General features: G+C 41.7%; 1 protein-coding gene across 1 annotated transcript; it reads right to left on the bottom strand.

Annotated features, from left to right (window-relative positions):
* Window positions 1–398: 398 nt before the first annotated feature.
* On the bottom strand, window positions 399–24,509 carry LOC132392161 (superoxide dismutase [Cu-Zn]-like). The gene is made up of 4 exons (XM_059966012.1): window positions 24,365–24,509; window positions 14,840–14,909; window positions 6,231–6,348; window positions 399–509 (listed from the first exon to the last, which is right to left on the bottom strand). Exons 1-4 carry the CDS (start codon window positions 24,507–24,509, stop codon window positions 399–401), a joined length of 444 nt encoding a protein of 147 aa, XP_059821995.1.
* Window positions 24,510–24,604: the final 95 nt, after the last annotated feature.

Here is a 24,604-nt window from a genome sequence, read left to right as displayed (position 1 = left end):
AGATCCCTCCACACTTTTTCAACATTTTCCCAATTCATTATAATAAATGATAATAGATAATTATTTAAATTTGACCAGTTAAATGCTCCAGAAAATTATATGCTTTGTTTTACTCTTCTAAACAAAGTAAAGCATTATATGAAGCTCACACAGCAGAGGCATAAATAACAAAGATACAATTAAAACCAATATGTTTATTTGATGATACAAGAAACAATACAATTTACAATTTTGGCAATGCATTTTACACAAAAAAAGAGTTGCAATACAAGTTCAATCTTTACTCAGACTAGTTTCAACAATTTAATAGAAATTTTAGTGAGTTGTATGCTTACCTGGGCAACTGATTTAATTTAATTATTCAATATTATTATTTGAATAATGCATATCATGTTAATTTATTTATTAGCTATTCCAATGATACCCCAGGCTAAACCTTTTCCAGCATTTCCTCTGATAAGACTTTCTTCATTTCCACCTTTACCCAGATCATCTTCATTTTCAGTAACCTTCAAAAAAAAAGATAGTTCCACATCTGCAAATGGAAATAGTAATGTTTCTAAAAATTACTGGTGGAAATAGCTTAATCTGCTTTTTTCCAGTTCACTGATTTTTTGACATAAAAATCAATTCACCTATATGTAAAATGTTTTCAAGTCTTTTGACATTGTGGCTTAAATATTCAATTATGATTTCACTTTGCTTTCACTTGTAATAAGATAGAGGAGGAAAGTGGAATTACATCTTTGTGTTGAAAATATTGCAGGAATATTAAACCATCCAGAATGAATCAACAAATCAGTCAAATGCCCTGTGTGCACAGCTCAGAAACTGTTTAACATCCTTCGATGGAGATCATACACTGTGTGCATGTTCTGGAAGTGTGGTTACATTTTGGCTTGATAAATAGATCGTCTCCACGAGACCACAATCCCAGGAAATCTATATGTATACCCTGCCTGTTACACTCTAGCAAAGAGTAATTCTTCTCTGACTAAAGAAATCCCCATTCTGTACTTCAGTGTGTTTTATATGGCAAACCTCAAAATACACTGTTTGGGGTGACCCAGAGGCAAAGAAATAGAGGGCCGCTGTGACATCCACCTTCAGCTGAACCAACAAGGTAAAGATGAAGCTTTGCCCAAAAGGTGCCAGAACTCAGTAATTCATTATCTATGAGTTCATTAAGGGATGATTTAATGGTCCTCCTAGTCTTAGCCTTTCACACCTTTGCCATACATCCCTGTTCTGGGAAAGAGAAGTTACATTCAGATCTTCTACTTCTGCAAAATATAGGAAACGGTCACTTTCTGTTCCCTGCAGAAAATTATCCGTGATTGGTACAAGCCTCAAGTGTTACCCCATAGAACACAGAAAGGGAATGTTAGTGGATTAATTATTATTGCACATATGTATAGATAAATAATATTTAAGGTATCTATATATATTATATATAATTGTTGCTAGCTTCTGTAGTGGTAGCCTTGAAAGAATCTCTGCCCTCCTTGTTATCAGAAGCCAAGATGATAGTTCAACCCTCTACAATATAAACCAACGTAAAAAGAGAGGGCATATAATAGAGCAAAAATTAATGGGAAGTTAGATGGTTGGGAAGCTTTTAAAAACCAACAGAATGCCACTAAGAAAATCATTAAGGAGAGAAAAGATGAAATATGAAGGTAAGCTAGCCAATCTGTGATGACAGTCCTTGACGAGGATGGCTTGGACCCAAATGCTGGAGTACTTGAGACTGGGATCAAGACACTGTCTCAAACGGGATTGAGAAACTGAGCACAAAACAAATGCTAGATGAAATCACTGGTAGGCTTACAATCGAGCACTGAACCTATATTCAGATGTTCCTTAAATACTTGAGTCCTGGCACCCAAAACATGATTGTCAGTTAGAGGGAATATCCTTAAGCCCTTAAAGAGGCTATGCCTGCTATCTGTTCTCCGGAGAGTTAGTGTGTTTAAATCCCAGAAGCTGGCGTAGTTCTTGTAACAGGACCCCCTCCCCCACGGCTGACTCCTGAGAGCCTTGGTTCCTCAGAGAGGCAGTAATGGTAATTGTGGATGAGAGTTGGAACCAAGAGGTCTCTTTCTGGCACCCAGCACCTTTCCTCCAGTCTACTAGGTATTGCTGAATGCCTCAAAGAATACAAGTCCAAAATTCTTTTCACCATGAAGACCTGGTCCTCCTTGACCTGGCTGGCAGCGGGGTCAATTGTGGTAGGGTTAAGGGGCTGGTGCAGCCAGGTTTTAATTTAAAGATGTGGAAAGTGGGGTTGATCTTTTGGGTTTTGCAAGGTGAAAGCCACTGGGCTTACTTTCCTCAGGATGTTCAACGGATCAATGAACTTGAGTGTCAACTTACTAGATTCCACTCAGAGAGGCAAATCATGAGTGAACAGCCAGACGTTGCCCAGGCTGCAATGTGGGTCCCAGACATCTCCTTTGGTTTGCCCTGGTTTTCGCTCTCCAGGTAGAGGACAGCAAAATCTCTCTTGCCCTCATCCATTTCTCCTTGCAGTGTTGGACAAGATCTTCTCTGACAGGGACCCCAACCTCAGTTTCTTGCTCCAGAAAGAGAGACGGAGGATAACTAAACTAGCACACAAACAGTGACATCCCATGCGCTGAGTGCTATAAGATGTTGTGGGCCAACACTGCCCACATCAAATGGTCACACCACTCATCTGGTCTTTCTGAAGCCAGGTATCTCAGGATATGCACTGAATCTTGGTTAGTCCACTCTTTTGGCTGTTGGACTGAGAGTAAAACCCAGAGGAAAGGCTTCCTGTTGCCCCTATTAGTTTACAGAAAGCCTTCTATAAATGCGGTGAGAATTGTGGACCACGATCTGAGATAATGTGCACTGGGAACCCGTGGACCATGAAGACCTGGTCCAGGATCGAGGCAGGCACAACTGCGCAAGCGCATGGATGTCAGCCAGTTAGAACAGCAAGATGAGTTTAAAGGAGACAGCTTTATAGAACGGGCAACAGAGTAGAGGGAGACAGAGTAGGAGGGCTTTGGTTCAACTGGGCTTCAGTGATAACAGGTCGAGGCGAGGTACACTACTTGTGTAGAATACAGACAGGAAGTACATGTGAGGCCGGTTTTCTGTGGTCGGTGTCAGATGTGGCAAGTCCTGGAGACTCCCAGCCTTCTGGACGGCCACATCTGCACCAGGTGCATCAAGCTGCTGCTCATTAGGAACTGCGTTAGGGACTGGAGATGCAGCTTGATGACCTTCGTCTGGTCAGGGAGAATGAGGAGGTGATAGGTAGGAGCAATAGGCAAGTAGCACACTGGGGCCTCGGAAGTCATAAGTGGGTAACAGTCAGGAGAGGGAAGGGCAAGAGGCAGATGCTACAGAGTACTCCTGCTTGAGTATTCTTGGAGGGGAGGGGAATGACCTACTTGGGGGAAACAATAGTGGCCATGTCTCTGGCAGAGTCTGGCCCTGTGGCTCAGATGGGTAGGGAAAGGAAGAGGATGGCAGCAGTGATAGGGAACATTATTGTTAGGGGGTCAGACAGTCGATTCTGTGGACGCAGGAAAGAAATACGGTTGGTAGTTTGCCTCCCAGGTGCCAGGGTCCAGGATGTTTTTGATCATGTCCATGATATCCTGAGGTGGGAAGGAGAACAGCCAGAGGTCGTGGTACATATTGGTACCAACGACATAGGTAGGAAAAGAGAGGAGATCCTGAAAACAGACTACAGAGAGTTAGGAAGAAAGTTGAGAAGCAGGACCTCAAAGGTAGTAATCTCGGGATTACTGCCTGTGCCATGTGACAGTGAGCATAGGAATAGAATGAAGTGAAGAATAAATGTGTGGCTGAGGGATTGGAGCTGGGAGCAGTGATTCAGATTTCTGGATCATTGGGACCTCTTTTGGGACAGGAGTGATCTGTACAAAAAAAAACGGGGGCCAATATCCTGGCAAGCAGGTTTGCTACAGCTATTGGGGTGAGAGTAAACTAGAATTGCTGGGGGGTTGGAACCAAACTGAAGAGACGGAGGAAGAGGTGCTTGGCTCACAAATAGAGAAAGCTTAGAAACAGTGCAAGAGGGAGGATAAGCAGGTGATAGAATAGGGATGCGCTCAGACCGATGGCTTGAGATGTGTCTATTTTAGTGCAAGGAGTATTATGAACAAAGAAGATGAGCCTAGAGCATGGAGCTATGATGTTGGGGCCATTACAGAGACTTGGATGTATTCATGAGCAGGAATGGTTACTTAAGAGTGCCAGGCTTTAGATGTTTCAGAAAGGACAGGGAGGGAGGTAAAAAGAGGTGGGGGCATGTTACTGCGTTTCAGAGATATGGAATACCAAGCTGTAAACAAAACCTCTTACAATGATTGGACAAACAATGATTCTCCCCTCTCTCCAGTCCACAGATGGGTTATGCTGAGATAGCCAAGGGTACCTGATTATCAGGGCTATGAATGGAAAGTCAATAAGGTAAAAACTAATGTCTTCCACATGATCCCCAATCCTCATCTGACATTCCACAATCTGTTGCTAGATATGCCCGGAACCTAGTGATTAGTCGTCCGAAACAGTTGCAGGCAAGGACTGGCTCAACTCTCGCAGCTGTATGTCAAATCAATGGGTGGTTTCTATATCCAGAAAAATTCCACTGCCCCCAAGTTCACAAAAGCCTTCACCTGCCTCAAGTTCTTACCCCAGGTGAACTCTGCCTTTAGCACAAAACTACAATCCACGGGATTGGGTGTAGAGGATTTTTTGATTGGCAAGAGGCAGTAAGTGGGAACAAAGGACTTCTGGTGACTAGTGGTGTTTCACAGGGGCTGGTAGTGGGACCTTTTCTTCTTATATTTCAATCATTTGGATGACATAATTGATGATTTTATGCCCAAATCTGTGGACGATACAAATATAGGTGTAAGTGTGGGTAGTATTGAAGCAAGGAGGTTGCAGAAAGACATAAACAGACTAGGAGAATGGACAAGGGGCAGATGGAATACAGTTTGGGAAAATGTATGGTCATGCACTTTAGTAGAAGTAACAAAAGTGTAGACTATTTTCAAAATGGGCAGAAAATTTAGAAATCTGTAGTGCAAAGGGACTTGGGATCCCTTGTGCAGGATTCCCTGAAGGTTAACTTGTAAGTTGAGTCAATAGTGAGGAAGGCAAATGCAATGTTAGCATTCATTTTGAGGAGACTAGAATATAAAAGCAAGGTTGTAATGCTGAGGTTTTATAAGGCATATGTGGGGCCTCACTTGGAGTACTGTCAACAGATTTTGGCCCCTTATTTAAGAATCAGAATCAGCTTTATTATCACTGGCTTGTGACATGAAATTTGATGTGCTGATATTGGAGAGAGTTCAGAGGAGGTTCCAGGAATGAAAAGGTTCAAGAAGTGATGCCTCAAACAGGTGGCATCCATCATTAAGGATAGCCATCATCCAGCACATGCCATTTTCTTATTGCTACCATCAGGAAGAAGGTACAGGCACCTGAAAGCACACACTCAATGATTCAGAAATAGCTTCTTCACCTCTGCCATCAGATTTCTGAATAGACATTGAACCCATGAACACCAACCTCACTACTTTCTCTCATCACGTACAAAGTACCAAGAGCTTTACATTGTTTACAACTTGTAAAATGTGGCATCATTACTTTATGTGTGAGTTATATGTACTGTGTTGTGCTCCTTGGTCCAGAGGAACATTGTTTCATTTGGCAGCATACACGTGTAGGGTTCAATGACCAAAACTGAACTTGAATTTGAACTAATTAACCACAAAATATAATTGCTGGGTGATCCAGTTCACTTTCAAAATGGAATTAGATAATCTTCACAACAAGATTCAATTTTATGAGTGTGGTTCTATCCTAAAAGAATTGAGAGGCTAGATATGTGGCTTGAGAACAACAAATGAAAGGTAGAACCAACCACAGTGAACTGGAAATGCCCAATAAAGTCCAAGAAAATTTTTATGTTGTGCCTTCTGTTAGTACTTAATGGATTTGGTGTTTGGATAGACCTAACATTATTTGCAGAGGAGGGAAATTAATGACCTAAAAATCCTCCCTCTTCTCACTAGGCTCCCCTCCTTTACTGAAGCTTCACTGAAAATTATATTAAAAAATTCAGAGGTGCACAATTAAGTTTCTACTATAATTCGAACAAGTCTTGTCTGCACTCCAACATGAACAGTTGCAATAACACAAAATACTTATTTTACCACCAAAGTGCGTCCAATTACTGAATAATTTCCTGCTAAACGAAGGAGTCGATCATGCATTTCAAACTTCGCAATTCCATCATCATTAGCTTCTATGTTACCTAGGTCACCAACATGTCTACAAAATTAAATATATTAAATATTAGTCATTACAAAGAAGCAAATGATAAACAGCACATCCACAACATATTTATGTAGTATATTTAATGAAAAGATATATATGAACAATTAGTAGACAAAAGAAAGCAGTCCAACGACTTCTTGGAAGACAGGGAATCACTGCAACCCCAGAAATGGTAGGCAATGGAGAGATGCAAAAGGGAGGCCACACAGCATGGTTATGACACGTGTCACACAATTCATCTCATTCACACCGGTTCTCTATCAAAGCAATACACTCCAGTTACATCTATCAGTCTTCTCTACAACTTTACAAATTTTTTCCTTCTAGCATTTAATCAATTTTTTTTCAGGGCCATAATAGAATTCACTCCACTACACGTGCAGGCAATGCATTCTACATTTCAACCATGACCTGCATCAAGAACTTTCCTTATGTCACTCTATTTCCTTCCCTTGTGGACTCTTGTCCTTGATCCCCTTCATTAAAAAGAGTAGCCTTCCATTATTCACTCTGATCCCACAGCATTATGGAAGAACTTGAATGATATTTCAAAGGAATGTCCATTGCAGCTGTTAGATAGAACTTAGAAATAGGAAAGAGGTGACTTTGGTGGAATTGTACTATCAGCCTCTAAATCTCGGCAGGAATCGGAGGAGCAAATATATAGGAAGATTACCGATAGCTGCAAGAACAATAGAGTTGGAACAGGCAGTTGACTGGAACTGGTAACTTCCCAAGGGATTAGATGGGACAGAGTTTGTTAAGTGTGTCTAGGAAAGTTTTCTCAGTTAATATGCAAATGGACCCAGTAGAAAGGAGGCAACACTCAACCTATTAGGAAATGAGGCTGAAAAAATGGCTGAAGTATCAATAGGGAGTGCACCTTGGGACCAGTGACAATCTTTTTCATTTTAAATAGCAATGGAAAAATACAGGGCTCATCCACAGGTTAAAGCCCTTATTTGGAGCAAGACTGGTTTTGACAGCATTAGATAACAACTTGCAAAGGTTATCTAATCCATATCAAGCCCATAACAGGTGAGTCCTGGAGCAAAGTCAGAAGTCAGAGGCTTGATATTTCTGAGCCTAAGAGTTCGGAGTCAAGGAATGGAGGTCCAAAGGAAGCCTACCTTGGGGTTAGAGGCCTGCTTGCATCTGTGTGAGGGGGTGGAATGAGAAAGGGTTTGTTTTGTTGTTCTCTTATTAGGTCCTCTTGCCCTACTGTTTCCCAGTTTCTCCCACCTCCCCACCCTTGGTCTACTTACTCCAACTACTTGGTACCACATTTTCTTTCTTGCTGTTATCCTTTTGCCAAGCATCCTTCCCTTAACTGTTTTCACACCTCTCATTTCTTATCAGATTTTCTGATGTGCAGCTCTTTGTTTCCACCACCACCTCCCAAACTATGTAGTTATCTTCATTCCTCCCTCCCACACCCAGCTCCATCTGGCCATCAAAAGCTCCTTACTTGGATTTACCCACCTTCAGCTTCTCCAGTCACTCTGCTTTTTAGCAATAGTTCTTTAAACTGGTCATTTCCCCTTGTGCTGTGTAGGGTCTCAACTCAAAGTCAACTATATCTCTGCCTCCAATGATGCTATTTGATGCTCAGATTTTTTTTGTTCCATATTCCAATTCTCCAGACTCCATTAGGCTTGTCACAGTCATAATTTATATGTGACAGATGAAGTCCCAGAATTTAGGCAAATTAGCAAATGAGCTAGCAAATTTGGACACACTGCATCACAAGTTCTCAAAGCAATTCAACAAGTTCAGCATAATGCTTGTATTCCAACAACTCCAGAACTGAACAATGTAGCTCATAAGAAAGCAACTTATGATACTAAGAAACACAGATCTGTCCTAATTAAAGAGCTGTTCAATGTTCTGTGCAACTAGGAAATGTGCAAGGTACTATATTTAATTCAAAGAATGTTTACATTACAGGGAGGTGCTCTACAAGCTAGACAATTTTAACTATTTACCTTCTAAATTTCTACTGGAGCCAGGGTCTATTAAAATAAATTTCATCTTTGGATTTGAAGCCAAATCAATTTCAGATATCATATTTATTTGAAGAGCAAGGGTGCTATGTTAGCCAACATAAACGGTCTGAGGTAAATACAAATTCTGATCCATATATAGAACAAGTACAAGGAAGACCAAGCTGCATGTAGCAGGTGTGTGCACTCAGCACACTCCTCTATGCCAGTGAGGCTTGGACACCGCACATCAGCCAAGAGGCTAAACTTGTTCCACCCATGCTGCCTCAGGCATATCTTGCACATCCCCTAGCAAGATAGAATCACCAACACAGAGGTTCTGCAGTAGGCTGACATCTCTAGCATCCATGCACTACTCAGCCACAGACACCTCAGAAGGTTGGGCCATGTCAAATGGATGAACCAGGGATGCAGTCCCAAGGGCATGGTGAGCTGAGTGAGGACTACCATCCAAGAGAAAGCCATGCCTTCGCTACAGGGATGTCTGCAAGCTCAACATGAAGCTGGTAGGCATCGACCTCAACACATGGGACTGTTACGAATGTGCCACAACTCTGAGGGGCCGAAGGGTACAAAGTTGCCCCCTCCTTTTGAGAATCGCAAGATCGCTATTAATTCGGGTCTGGGACCCAGGAAATGAGAGAGAATCCACAAGGTTTGGAATGTGTCCTGGCCTCAGTGAAACAAAACCATTGATAACGGCTATTGTCTCTTGGAGACGGAATTGTGTATTGAGTACTATACTATTCATTGAAGCCCCTCAGGGGACAACCAGAGTGGGCTGGTTGAGGGATTACATCATCCCAACCTGATTGACATCTGAGACCCCGTGAGTAAGGATAAAAGAGGGTCTGGGGAACAATCCCTTAAGACGCACCAGGAGAAATGCTGGAAATCCAGTGACAGCGTTTAATAGCGACAGCTGGTGGGGGGCTCGTGTGCGTCCTTCCCTTGCCTGGGATTAGCGGGCTCGCCACGGAAGAACGGCTTAGCTAAAGGAGAGGCCACAAGTGAACTGCCACACCAACGAGACTCCGAAGGATCAAAATCATAAAAGGAATCGGCAAGTTTTCCTCCAAAGCGCTCTCTCTCTCTCTCCAACCATTGCAAACCCAGCAGTCCCTAAAGGCTGCAGCCTGCATGAACTGAGTGACTTTTATATTTCCATCGGACAATACATTATCCCCTGGACAACGATAGAGCTTATTTCTTATTGATTATTATTATACCCGCACTTTTAGATTTAGTATTGATGACGTATATTATCTGTATGTTTGCATTGATATTATTTTTGTGTATGTTTACTAATAAATATTGTTAAAAATTGTATCATCAGGCTTCAACGGACCTCTCTATCTTTGCTGGTAAGTGACCCAGTTACGGGGTTCATAACAAAGTGGGGGCCTCGTCTCGAGATTTGATACCAAATTGGAGGGCCAGTGAATTGGGCTTTTAAGTCCAAATGTGGGTCTGGTTGCGTGGGTGACCAGACGGGAAACCAGCAAAGATGGACATTGACAAATTTATAGAAAACCCGACTCTGTAGGCACTAGAGGCTGCCACAAAGTCGGACTTGATAAATATTGCAAAAGGACTAAATCTTGCAGAGGTGAGGTTGTCGATGAAAAAGCGGGAGGTGCGGAGGGCCATAACTCAGTACTATATTGTGAAGAACGTGTTTTCTGCTGAGGTATTGGAAAATATCCCTGAAAAGGTACCAGCTAGTGGGATGGCTCAATTAGAGTTGGAGAAATTAAGGTTGGAACATGAAATTAAGTTAAAGCAGCTGAAAAAGAAAAAGAGCCAAATAGGAAAAAGAAAGAGCCGAAAGGGAAAAGGAAAGAGCCAAAAAGCAACGGGAGCATGAGCTCCAGCTAAAGGAGTTAGAGGTGAAGAGGGAGCAGGAAAGAGCTGAGAAACAAAGGGAGCATGAAATTCAGTTAAAACAGCTGGAAGCAGCTGAAAAGGAGAAGGAAAGGGCCAAGAAAGAAGGAGAGAGACGAGAAGGAGAGGGAGTATGAGGAGAAAGAGAAACAGAGGCAACATGACTTGGACATGGAGAAGTTAAGGCAAGAGCGAAGAGCTCAAGGGTCAGACCGAGAGGAGTGGTTTAATGTTAGTCGGGAGTTTAGGCTAGTACCTCCGTTTGAGGAGACGGATGTTGATAGTCATTTCTTGCATTTTGAAAAGGTGGCAGTGAGTCAGAAGTGGCCCAAAGATCAGTGGGTGGCATTGTTACAAAGTGTGTTAAAAGTGAAGGCACAATGGGCATTAGCGGCGTTGTCCATGGAGGAGGAGGAGTCTGAGAATTATGAGAAAGTAAAGGAGGCCATTCTTTGGACCTATGAATTGGTACCCGAAGCGTATAGACAAATGTTCAGAAATTTAAAGGGTGGAATCAGACGTATGCAGAGTTTGCCTATGAGAAGGGTATGCTCTTGGGTCGTTGGTGTGCAGCAGAAATGGTGGAAGATGATTTTTGGCATCTCAGGGAATTAATTCTGATTGAGGAATTTAAAGGTTGTGTTTCGGATGATATCCGGATGTATTTGAATGAAAAGCCGAATAAGTCCATCTCTGAATTTGCTAGGTTCGCAGATGAATATGCCCTAACCCACAAGACAAAGTTTTCCTCGAATAAAGGTTACCAGAGAGACAGTGGGAACAGTAGAGAAAGCCCGCCGGCTGAGGCAGAGATCCTGCCAGGAGCTAATGGTAAAATTAAGGAGGAGGAAAGGCAAGACGGCAGGAGATGTCCTGGCTTGACCTGTTTTAATTGTGGAAAGGTGGGTCATATTGCATCTAAGTGCCTTGCTCCAAGGAAGGAGACAGGAAAATGGAGAGCAGCAGTCCCTACAGGATGTATTGTGGTGATCAGTAAATCAACGAGAAAGCCCCAGGTAGACAGAGTACGACAGGAGTCTGAGAGATGTATTTCAGAAGGAACCGTGTCTGTGAAAGAGGGAGACACACCAGTTCCAGTGCGGATCTGGAGAGACATGGGAGCTGAACTGTCATTGATTCGTAGTAAGATACTAGATTTTGGTCCTCAGACTGGAGAGGTAGCTTTGAGAGGCATAGGAAAAGGGCGGTGCCCTTGCACAGGATTGTTATAAATTGTGCGCTAGTATCTGGACCAGTTGAAATAGGGGTGTGATCAGAATTTCCGAGAACTGACGTAGACATCCTTCTGGGTAATGATTTAGCTGGTGGTGACGTTTGGTCAGCCATGGAGCTGACGAGCTAGCCTGTAAGTGTTGAGGTCCCGCCCGTAGATTCAAAGATCTACCCCGCATGCGCGACCACTTGCAGCATGTCTGAAAAGGCAGCTGAGAAAGAGACCAGTTTAAATCTGGCCAGTATCGATTTGGCCGAGATGTTTTTACCAAGAGGAATTAGAGGGTGGTAAAACGGAGAATAGGAAAGTGAAAGAGAGTAAGGGAGTGGAGGTAGACCTGCCCTTAGTCAGGAGGAAATTTATAGAGGCACAAAGTAAAGATGAGAAACAAATAAGGCTGTTAAAAGGTCCAGGGTTGGACATGGATGATCTGTCTGGCTTGGCGAACTGTTTGAAGAAGCTGAAAATTCTAAAGGTATTCCCGATAATGAAATGAGGGCAGTCCTAAATGAAAAGGATGCCATTACCTTGAAAAAGTCTGCTGGGTTGGCAGATAAGGTTGTTTCAGCCCGCGGGGTTGAGTTTACTCCAGAAGGGAGCTGCCCAGAGAGTAACTGGGAGTATCAGGGGAATTTAGAATTTGAAAAGGGTACAGGTATTGAAAGCCTGGAAGAGGCCGATGTCCTGTTTGAGTGTGTTCAAGATGTGGATGCACGTGGTACTGAACCTAGTCATGGAGCTCAGAAAAAGTCTGAGGTATTTGATTCAGTTGAAAAGGAATGCAGTCCTTGTGGGTCAGATGGACTTGGTTCAGTGAAGAAAGGATTAACCTTGGTAATAGTGGGAAGCGAGAATTCCCAGTTGTTTGTGTTCGAAGGTGTGTTAAAAGTTAGTGAGGACATAAAAGGTGGTGAGGTGAATATTATTATTGAAGGAAAAGGGAAAAGTGTAGTTCCTAAATTGAATGAAGAAAATTTAAAGTCTGGATTGATGTCAGCAGCTGCAACCAGGCTACAGAGACAATGGCTTGGTAACACGATGCCTGCAAATCAATTACAGGTTGATTTGGAATGTAAAGGTGCCCCACACGCTATTATTATTCAAGGGAGTGCTGCGAAGAGGCAGAATTTGAAATGCTGTTTGGACAAAGAGAGATCGCTTGCAGAGTTTAAACTGAAAACTCATGCTAACAACTTGGTTAAAATTAAAGAATTGTGTGGAAATTCGGAAAATGGTCTGTTTGGAACACATTGCTGATAAAATAACTCCTATGAAAGGAGCATGCAAAAGCTTATTCCACACTATTATACAAGTTAACCACGTGGGAGTTAACTGGAAAAGGGGCAAGGGTTGACGGGATGCCATTTTAAATAACAGGATCCGGTTTTAAAGGATTTCGACAAAGCACGTGAATAATAACGACAACCCCCATGGAAGATTGACTGTTAAGTTTGAAAGTAAAATAAAGATTAGTGTTTGCATGAACTTTTGTAATATACACGTAAGCTAAGATCACAACTCTTTAGTTTTTGTAGGCTGAAGAAAGGGAATAAAAATAGGTGGTTATTAAATTGGAGTCTGATGCTACAAGAAATTATTAAGGTACAAGATGTTAAGATATTAAAGGAAGTGACAATGTAATCTCTAACTGTTTAGATGCTGAATTGAATGTATAACTGTATTACTCTGTAGTGAAAAAAACTCTTGTATTGTGTTAGATTCTGAAAATCCTGTAAGACTCTGTATTAATTCATTTTTACCAGTGGTAAAAATCTTAGAAGGAAGGGGGTGTTATAAATGTGCCACAACTCTGAGGGGCCGAAGGGTACAAAGTTGCCCCCTCCTTTTTGAGAATCGCAAGATCGCTATTAATTCGGGTCTGGGACCCAGGAAATGAGAGAGAATCCACAAGGTTTGGAATGTGTCCTGGCCTCAGCGAAACAAAACCATTGATAACGGCTATTGTCTCTTGGAGACGGAATTGTGTATTGAGTACTGTACTATTCATTGAAGCCCCTCAGGAGACGACCAGAGTGGGCTGGTTGAGGGATTGCATCATCCCAACCTGATTGACATCGGAGACCCCATGAGTAAGGATAAAAGAGGGTCTGGGGAACGATCCCTTAAGACGCACCAGGAGAAACGCTGGAAATCCAGTGACAGTGTTTAATAGCGACAGCCGGTGGGGGGGCTCGTGTGAGTCCTTCCCTTGCCTGGGATTGGCGGGCTCGCCACGGAAGAACGTCTCAGCTAAAGGAGAGGCCACAAGTGAACTGCCATACCAACGAGACTCCGACGGATTGAAATCATAAAAGGAATCTGCAAGTTTTTCTCCAAATCTCTCTCTCTCTCCAACCATTGCAAATCCAGCGGTTCCCCAAAGGCTGCAGCCTGCATGAACTGAGTGACTTTTATATTTCCATCGGACAATACATTATCCCCTGGACAACGATAGAGTTATTTCTTATTGATTATTATTATACCCACACTTTTAGATTTAGTATTGATGACGTATATTATCTGTATGTTTGCATTGATATTATTTTGTGTATGTTTACTAATAAATACTGTTAAAAATTGTATTATCAGGCTTCAACGGACCTCTCTATCTTTGCTGGTAAGTGACCCAGTTACGGGGTTTGAAACAGGACAAAACAGTTGAAGACCAGACAGCATGGAGAGGCCAGTTAAAAGTGGTGTACAAAGTGCTAAGATAGCAAGGACCAACATGCTCATCAACAAGAGAGCCAGAAAAGCCAAAGCTGCATCACCCAGAGCACCTTCCTCCATCACCTGCTGTGAAAGAGACCATCACTCTAGAGTGGGGATTGTACAGCCACTCTAGAAAATGCAAATAGCCCTAAGTCTACAACCCCAGGAACCATCAGAAAACTGTCACATCATTGTCTCTCAAGACGTATGGATACTGCCGACAGAACAAGTAAGGAAAATGCATTAAAGCAATAAACAAAAAAATGAAGGTTTTGTTTAAATAAATATTTTATAATAAATGTTTGACAAGGAAGAAATGGGACTAGATTGAGAAATATTTAAATTACACTTCAAAGTCAATTTTTTTTGCATGTGTTAAGATTTGGGTCCTCAATACAAAATAACTATAATGATTCTCTTGATAATAAATGCACTTTAAAAAGAACTAAACAACCATCATGAATACAATATGAAGTGACAAATAATCTGATTAAAAGCACTGGTTATCCAAAAGTTTATCATCTAAAAGAACTTGCAAAAAAAAATGGCTGACTCACTTCAGTGATTTTTTTTATATTGTACAGATTTACTTATGAACTAAATAAAGCATGCTAACTGCAGTGCTTATTAGTAACACACTCATAAACCTCACCTCTCATCATCTTGTGGTCCGCCATGTTTTTTCTCACAGGGATTATAATGCACTCCTGAACTAGTGTAGCCTGAAATAATTTGAACAATGACTTTGCATTAAGTTCTACAACTCAGACATATCTATTTTGATACTCATTTCAAATTGACAATTCATTCTTGGAACTTTGGTTTATATGTTTGCTGAACTTTAATATAAAATAGACACAAAATTATATATGTTTTACTACATTTCAATTAACTTCATGTGTTTGTATTGGTAGATTTATAGCTCTTTGATCCAACACAAAAAGGAATATTCACTACTCATTTTCCCTACCAGGGGCATAAATGTATAAGCCAACCTTAATTTAACTGTAATAAGTTAAATGAGGTAACTTAATCAATAAACTATTTACTAAAGATGACATGCAATGTATTGCTTCTGCAGTACCTGGGATCTGATGGACTTTTTCAGTAAGTGTCTGCTGATCAAGGAACTTCAGCTGTATGTGAACAAGTTACAAAGCAACAATGAGAAAGTTACCTGAACTTTTTGCTGCAGGAACTGCTACCCATCTTAGATTAAATGCTTTAGAAATGGAATGCAGAGAGGCATGGAAGGGTCCAATCACAAGGCAGGTACACATAATGCCCCATCCCATTCCAACTCTAATCTATCTTTGTCCACGAAAGCTCCAGGAGTAGTATCTCCTCTTTCAACCAGATACATGACAGCAGTAAAGACTCGACACTAAATTGAACAATTTCAGATGATCAGCCTTTCCAGTTAAAAATTGCTGGTTCAAATGTAATGTCCATTTGTAACATTAGCATTTTTGTCTCGTCATTGACATTGCCTGATCTGACAAGTTATTTCCAGCACCAGAAGCATTTTGTTAAACTGTTCTCATTTAACCTCTTTGATTTACACTTCTTCCAGTCACCTGAGCCACCCTCTTTCAACCAATGCCATTATCATCGGTCATTCAGCTCTTTGTCCAACCTTCCTACTTCTCTGTAACTCTAAACATGTTTGACTCTTGCTTAATGATCATCTCTCAATACACAACTCTCTTGCTGTCCAACCTCTCAAATACTTCTAATATTTTCTATTTTCATTTCACATTTTCAAATTTGCAATGTTTTGTTTATCAACCAGCACTTATGAATTGCACATCACCTCTAATGTTATTTTGTCTCTTTTTGTGCCTTGTGGCATATTGGGCAGTATTTTTGCCACTTCCATAGCATTTGACTGTTCTATTTTTATATAACGTCAAATTGCTAGCTCAACCGAGGAGCTGGCCAGATTCAAATTCAGGACCATTCGCCTTGAAGTCCTGTGCACCACTGGCCAGCTTCTAATATTTAAATAACAAAATACTTTTCTTATTTTTACTACCAAATGAATAACATCGCATTTCCACACATTATTGTCTGTCAACCATTCCCCACTTAACTGGCCTATGTCCCTCTGATATCATAGTCCAACTCCAACTCCACTGCTCATGTGACATGTTTGCTCTGTATAATACATTCCCAGGGCATGACCAGGGTCCTGTAAAGCTCCAACATTACCTGTTGGCTCTTAAACTCAATCCTTTGATTAATAAAGGCCAATGCCTTCTTAATCGCAGAGTCAACCTGCGTAGCAGCTTTGAGTGTCCTATGGACTCAGTCGGACCCCAAGATCCCTCTGATCCTCCACACTGCCAAGAGTCCTACCATTAATACTAGATTTCTGCCATCATATTTGACCTACCAAAAATGAACCACCTCACACTTATCTGGGTTGAACTCCACCTCCCACTTCTCAGGCCAGTTTTGCATCCTATCAATGTCCCGCTGTAACCTCTGTCAGCCCTCCACACTATCCACAATACCTCCAACATTTGTCTCATTAGCAAATTTACTAATCCATCCCTCCACTTCCTCATTCAGGTCATTTATAAAAATCACAAAGAGAAAGGGTCCCAAAACAGATCCCTGAGGCACACCACTGGTCACCAACCTCCATGCAGAATATGACCCATCGACAACCACCCCCTGCCTTCTGTAGGGAAGCCAGTTCTGGATCCACAAAGCAATGTCCCCTTGGATCCCACACCTTCTTACCTTCTCAATAAGCTTAGCATGGGGTATCTTATCAAATGTCTTGCTAAAATCCATATACACTACATCTACAGCTTTAAATTCATCGATGTGTTTAGTCACATCCTCAAAAAAATTCAATCAGGCTTGTATGGCATGATCTACCTTTGACAAAGCCAAGCTGACTATTCATAATCATATTATGCCTCTCCACGTTCATAAATCCTGTCTGTCAGAATCTTCTCCATCAATTTACCAACCACTGAAGTAAGAGTCACTGGCCTATAATTTCCTAAGCTATCACTACTCCCTTTCTTAAGGGAACAACATCCACAACCCTCCAATCCTCCAGAACCTCTCCCCTCCTCATTAATGATGCAAAGATCATCGCCAGAGGCTTAGCAATCTCCTCCTTCACTTCCTACAGTAGCCTGGGGTACATCCCTTCCAGTCCCACTGACTTATTCAACTTGATGCTTTCCAAAAGCTCCAGCATCTCCTCTTTCTTAAAAATCTATATGCTCAAGCTTTTCAGTACACTGCAAGTCATCCCTACAATCGCCAAGATCCCTTTCCATAGTGAATACTGAAGCAAAGTATTCATTAAGTACTTTAATTAAGTACTTCTTTGCTCCTATCCCTTTGAGGCATACAAGTCCAATGCTATGGTGAAGGAGATAGAATTGTGATCACCATCTCTAAAATGCTCTCCCAGTGAGAGACCCGACACCTGACCAGGCTTATTTCCCAATACCAGATCAAGTATAGCTTCTCCTCTTGTAGGCTTATCTACATATTGTGTCAAGAATCCTTCCTGAACATAGCTAACAAACTCCACCTCAACTAAACCCCTCACTCTAGGGAGATACCAAACTATATTTGGAAAATTAAAATCTACCACCACAACAATCCTATTATCATTACTCCTTTCAAGAATCTGTCTCCTTATCTGCTCCTCAACGTCCTTGTGGAATATGAAAAACACCCAATAGAGTTATTGACCCCTTACTACTCCTAACTTCCACCCACAGAGACCCCATAGACAACCTCTCCATGCCTTCCTCCTTTTCTGCAGTCATGACACTACCTCTGATCAACAGTGCCACGCCACCATCTCTTTTGCCTCCCTCCCTGTCCTTTCTGAAACATCTAAAGCCTGGCACTTGAAGTAAGCATTACTGCCCCGCGCCATCCAAGTCTCTGTAATATAACAGCTGCAACATCATAGTTCCAAGTGCTGATCCACGCTTTAAGCTCATCCGCTTTATTCATAGTACTCCTCACATTAAAATAGACACATCTCAAACCATCAGTCTGAGTGTATCCCTTCTCTATCACCTGCCTATCCTCCCTTTCACACTGTCTCCAAGTTTTCTCTATTTGTGAGCAATCCCTTATCTGTCTCCCCAGGCCCTAGTGTGACCTGCCTATAGCTCCTCTCTATCAGCTTCTCACTCTCCCTGACCGGACGATTATCAAGCTGCATCTCCAGTTCCCTAACACGGTCCGCTCTGTAAAGCTGTCTTCTTTTTAAACTCTTCCTGCTGTTCTCACTGGCTGACTTCCATGCGCTTGGGCAGTCATGCCCCGTTCAAACCGCTGAAGAAATAGCCTTCACCTTTTCAACTCTGCTCGCTTTTAAGCTCTTAAAAACTTTTAAAATTGACACTTTTTTTCCTGTTGCTGGAGATAGTGACACAAGTTGAGTGACAAATAACCAGCAGGCAATGGTCCCTCCCTCCTTCAGGCTGACTGTCACCTACAGAAAGACTGCAGAGCTTACAAGTTGGCATTCAAAATGCTGAGCTCACAAAACTGAGGAACTAAAATGGGACCATCTTCTGCTCTAATCCATAGCTGGTATTTGGATTGATCAGTATTTTTTACCAGTTTGTACAGGCCGCAGGGACCAAAAGTTCTGTGGCACCTGGCTTGACTGATCCTCTGTATCCTTCATAATTCGAGTAATTAATCTGTCTCCTTATAATTCGAGAAACTGGGAGTCTAGTCTGTTGGGCACAGGTCAAGAATTGGCTGGCACAGATAGGCAAGAAATAAGAAATGTGGGAACAGCATCATCATGCGCAAGATGTCCTCAGGGTTACTTTACATGGCACAGGGTGTGGCCCATAGTCTACTCCTGTGTCATACAATCAGCCAAGTCATCTTCCATTTCTGCTGGAGAGAAGAATGGATCAAGTCTGTCAGTTTGAGGCATACAAGTCTTCAGAGAAAAAGGGGAATAAAACAATATGGTGGTCTTCATACAAGTAATTAGCTTTATGTGGCTGTATTGAGCTGTAAGTACAACTAGAATGCTCAAAGACCAAATGTCACTATTGTTAAGTTCTACTTGTCCTTACGCTGCAAAGGATGAATTGGCCTCATTGCGGCAATGCTTCATTTCAATGGACCTGACTGACTACCTATTCTTCAGAGAAACACCTTTAACCAGGCAGTGGCCAACACAAAATGTCTTGTGAGAAGGACACCATGGCTCCTGTGAGATAGTCTCCCAAGCAGACTGTCAAAGTCATTTTGCAGAATATATCTGATGCACCATCAATAACGTGAGTCAAGGTAGGCTTTTATTGGCTGGAAGAAAGCACCATCAGCAGCAAGCAACCACCACACAACATCCTGGAGACTGAGCGAGGAGCAGTGCCTCCAATCGCCTTTGTACAGGGGTCTGTGGGAGGAGCCACAAGAGCAGTCAGCGGTGGGGGGGGGGGGGGGGCACATGTCCAGACAGGTATATGTAGTTCACCACAATATCATTTCTAGATCTTAAAAACAAGCATCAAGATCTCATTTGGCTGGCAGCAAAAATACTCCAACAGATTCGTCACTCCCACCACACACACGCTTCAAGAAGGCTGCATGAGGATGAGCCAATCATTCACCTCCTTGTTAATTGCATTTGCCAAGGTTTAGAAAATGATGCAGTAGTCCTTTGTTAAGGTTTGCCTTTGCAGTTGCATTACATGACTCTAACCCATTGACTGTTCTCAGGCATGAACTGATACAAACATCAAATTTTGCTGGAAGAACATCAACTCAGTCTACTGAAAACTTGATCTTCCAGTGTAGAGGTATCTTCAGGAAAATGCTACTGATCAACACACTTCAAGGTGGAGGAATACATGCTGAGACAGTACTGCCACCAGTGAAACCTAAGGGGCTTGGATCTGTCTAGTCGACTCTCAAATACTCCATGGGCGCATCATTTGCAGAAATACAAGTGGCACTGGTGCACTTTAAGAAATGTATTGAACTGGTAGCACAATGAATGAATGCAATGATTTATCCATTCATTTACTATTGCATTTACTGTGTCTATTATGAATACAGTAGAAACAAGCACAATTTTAACAGCTTACTACCTCCAGACAGTGTGGTATTCTCTATTAGATGATTGCAAGAGCTTGTGGCCAAAAGACAACACAGAACCAATTAAAAGGATGGGACTGCTGATATTTCATATTCCTCCCATTTTTCCAATCCATCCCAAACTACCTATAACTTATAAGTTAATGATATTACAAGCTTATTTCTTCCCCTCTTCATAGGGCTATCATTGTGCATACCACATCATCAAGAACACAACTGATCAACAGCTGAGCCATGAGAAAATTAAAGCGACATTCACAAACATCTGTTCAGACATTAAGACTGAGAGCTTGTGATGAATTCCTGGGTATAAGTATCTGGCTTACTGCTAAGGCATTTCCTTCCATAGGATACTGTAAAAATCCATAATAATATTTATCAATTGCGGTCAATTGGGACGATCCACAACATCAGCAAGTAATGTTGTTGAATGGTGTAATATTTTACTTTTAGTCACTCTTGGGATTTAAGTTTAAGGTCAGCATTTTCCCCAATTATCCTCCAGGTGAGGGGTCTGTCTTCTCAAGTCTCTGCAGAGGTACTCCCATAATGCTATAGAGTAATTAATTTCAGGATTTTGATCTAGTGACAACGAAGCAATACAAATATATTTCAAAATTGAGAAGATGCTAGATCTTTTGTGAAACTATAATATGCCTGCACTTCTTTGTGGAAAGATTCACTGTCAGACAGATGTTAACAAAGCCTCAGCACATACGTCACATTTTGAGCTGTAATCACTAGTGTAGGAATTCCATTATACTTTTCACATGCCTTGTAGACCAAGGGTTTTGCAGAGGCAGAATTCAAGTCACTCACTGCAAAACATCCTGCTCTGGCATACTCTTACAACCAAAGTAATTATTCATCCAGATAAAACATCTTTGTGGTAAATTGTAACCTCTTTGGTCTAGAAGGCACAGGCCAACTATTAGTAGAAAAATCCTATGCAAATAAGGAGTGCTTAAAGCTCTTCCCATTCTTTCTTTTTGAATTACTTTTTTTTCACTTTGTGAATTTGCCACCAGAAACTGCCAATATTTGTTGTCCATTTCCTGGACTGCATAGCTTTCCTTGGAATTTCAGGGGAGAGTAGTGCACAACTCTGGAATCATATATAGGCCTGACCAGGAAAAGGTGATAGATTTCTTTCCCTAATGAATATTATTGAATCACAGTAAATTAGCCATTTCTGATATCTACCCATTTAATTTTAGATGCATTTTTTAATTTCCTGTATCTCTAAATTATTTTTGCAAGTCCCTGCACTACTCATTTGATCTTCATTACATTACCACACCCTCCCACTCACTGCAAACCAAATCTGTGCTCATGCTGAAGAGATCATGTGGTTCAGTAACTACTTCAAAGTCAAGATTAAATACTTTCACCCACAGAATTCTCAAAAAATTTCAAACCCCAAAGTTACCCAAAAATAACACTCTGGCAAATTCAAACAACCAATTCTCTTTTCATAAAATTATTAACAAACCTGCCAGGAAATATTAATCCATTTCAATAGATAAATATCCAGTTCTTTTGTAGCAAGAGCAGATTCTCCATTGCAGGTAGTCCCCGAGTTATGAACATCTGACTTATGAACAATTCGTACTTACGAACCGAGGAAGGAGAATGCCGTCCGCCATTTTAAGTCAGATCGCAACACCTTCAACCATTTTAAGTCATTGCCGTTGACAATGTGTTGAGTGTGTAACTTCGTATTTGGCTTAGATTTTTCTTAGCAAGATTCACCCCGATCCCCCCACCCCCCCACCTTCTGGTCGGCTGGTGGCGCAGTGAAATCAGCGCCGGGCTCGAAGACAGAGGCTCCCGAGTTTGATCCAGTGACAGATCGCTCCTGTGCCGGGTTGATGTCCATCCAGTGACCTCTGTACCATCCATGCCAGGTTGATGTTGAGCTCGCAACTCGACCTCAAAAAAAAAACACTGCCACCTCCAGTTTAAATTCCCAAGCGGAATATCAAGGAGGATCAAATACCCAAACCCAGCACAACCCCCACTTAACCCATCTCAGTGTGTTTAATCTGTCGCAGTGCAGTGGACTTTAGGACCTGGGGAATTCAGTGCGGTAGTCCTTAGGACCCAGTTTACCTCGGGAGCCAGCGGAGGTAGGGACCCGCTGCCTGCAGTGTTTCTGTTCCGTTGACAGAAAACGACTCAATTGAAAATTAAGTGGAAATAATAAAGCGTTTGGAAAGAGGTGAAACATCATCAGTCATTGGGAAAGCATTAGGCTACAGTCAGTCAACAATCGGAACAATTTTAAAAGATAAAGTGAGAATAATGGAGCATGTGAAAGGCCCTGCCCCGATGAAAGCTACAATTATTACTAAGCAACGCAGTGGCTTAATTATCAGAATACATATATTTCTTAATTGTTTTATATGCACAGAAAGGTAAAATATATACTATATATTAAGACAAACGTTTCACTAATTGACACTAAATAATACAGGATGTACCTGTTCCAAATTACGTACAAATCCAACTTAAAGACTGACTCAGGAATGGAACTCATTCGTAACCCGGGGAATATCTGTACTATATTATCTATGCCATAGATTTGAACACTGAAACCCAATTTGGGGGTGTTGGTACCAAACCTCATGGCTAGATGACATTACAATCTCATTCTCTATCTTACTTTTGCCATGCACAAACAATGCCTAATTCAAACTCTTAACAGCAAATTGTATTGAAAATGTAGGCACATGACCAATAAAACACTAGAGTCCAACTTAGTAGCTACAATATTTTAACCTATCAGAGTATAAACAAGTTTTTTTATTTTCAAATGAAACATGCGCCCACTATAAAACAGTTTACAAGAACCAGTAGTCTTTTAACCACAATTACATTGTTGAGAAATTGATTGTTCAGATATTCCTTGAAAGCATTAGCATACTGGTAAGTACAGATTAAACATACAAATACAATCATTTGATATAATGGCACAATGCATACCATTTGAAATGTTTCCCAGCGCTGAAACGTAAAGACCGTGTTTTCCTGGTTTGAGTCCCTCAATGGTCCCTTTTATGAGCACTTCTTCAGTTTCCTACAAAATACAATTTTCCTGTTCAGTCATCAAATCTTTGTATTTTTATATTAAAAAAGTATTTTTAATTCAGGGATATATCATGCACATGAACTCAAAGACTAAGTGAATAATTTTGGGTTTCTCCAGTTTAATTGAAGGGAATTTCAGTGCATCTATTCATGAATATTGGACAATCAGCATGACCATCGATGAATTGAGACAGTAGTAGTTAGAGGGTTTAGAGTTCTGAACATCTGGAAACTGGTGCTGCTGAGGGCGTCATAAAAATGAGAAATAAGAAAGATAGGGATACATTCTAAATGGAGAGGGAGAGGGCAGGGCCAGAGAAACCTTATGGTCATGGAATACGAAATCGTTGAAGGTGCTTCTCTAGTGAACACAATCACCGACTAAATTTTGGGCCAAACGCCTTAGGGTTTTGAGGTAGAATTTGCAGTTCTCGGTAGGCCCGATGCTGACCGAGATCTAGAAAGCTGAGTACTTATGCAAAATTATCTGAAGAACGGTAATTTGGGGGTGGAAGAAAACTTGTTGTATAATTCATAATAAGGTGCGTCGAACAAGGTGGTTTTAGCAGATTCCCCCGACAAACTCGCACTCACGCAACATTGTTAGACATCAGATCTCAGTCGATCACAAGCGGGCAGCTTCCGAATCTCCACATAGATCAAGTTATGCCCGTGTTCCCCCGCAAAATCCGGTTTAAGTGGCGATGAGCCCCGCGACGACACACACGGACGCTGACCGGAGACACGGTTCCTCCGGCCATCGGGGAGGGGCAACGGCAGAGCCGAACCGTTAGATCGCGCGGGCCATTAGAAATCACACTAAATCTCCGTACGCTAGTAACATCGTTCATCTGAGATTTTTTTTTATTTTAGGCGTTTCTAGACATTAATAATCGTCAACCCACAATTGTTTGTGTTTACACATCCCCCTCGAAGATGAATTCCCACTCACCAAATTGAACCTGATACTTACATCCCATTCGAAAGTGACGATCCCTTGGATGGAATTGTCCTGCTCCACCTCGTCGCCTCGCAGCAAACAAGTACCTGCGGCTATCATGTTTTAACCGACTGAACGGACGGCACTGAGCATGCGCCTCCCGTCCCTCCGCTTCCATCGTGCGCGCGGAAATCGAGGCACGCGAGTGAAGGCGAAGCCTCGCGGGACGAAGGTCACGCGCGATGCCTAATGAGCGGGATGCAGTGGATTTCC

This window comes from Hypanus sabinus, chromosome 4, assembly GCF_030144855.1.
Source record: "Hypanus sabinus isolate sHypSab1 chromosome 4, sHypSab1.hap1, whole genome shotgun sequence".
Taxonomy (NCBI): Eukaryota; Metazoa; Chordata; class Chondrichthyes; order Myliobatiformes; family Dasyatidae; genus Hypanus; species Hypanus sabinus.
Note: the sequence above shows the minus strand (reverse complement) of the source record. Positions and strands in the feature narration are given on the sequence as shown.

What these genes read in the sequence shown, in the direction of transcription:
- LOC132392161 (XM_059966012.1), bottom strand. Translation starts at nt 24,509, where the DNA reads ATGGAAGCGGAGGGACGGGAGGCGCATGCTCAGTGCCGTCCGTTCAGT. An exon ending in GGACCACAAGATGATGAGAG is followed by an intron (nt 6,349 to 14,839) that starts GTGAGGTTTATG and finishes TTAATTTTGTAG; the next exon opens with ACATGTTGGTGACCTAGGTA. An exon ending in TAATTGGACGCACTTTGGTG is followed by an intron (nt 510 to 6,230) that starts GTAAAATAAGTA and finishes TTTTTTTTGAAG; the next exon opens with GTTACTGAAAATGAAGATGA.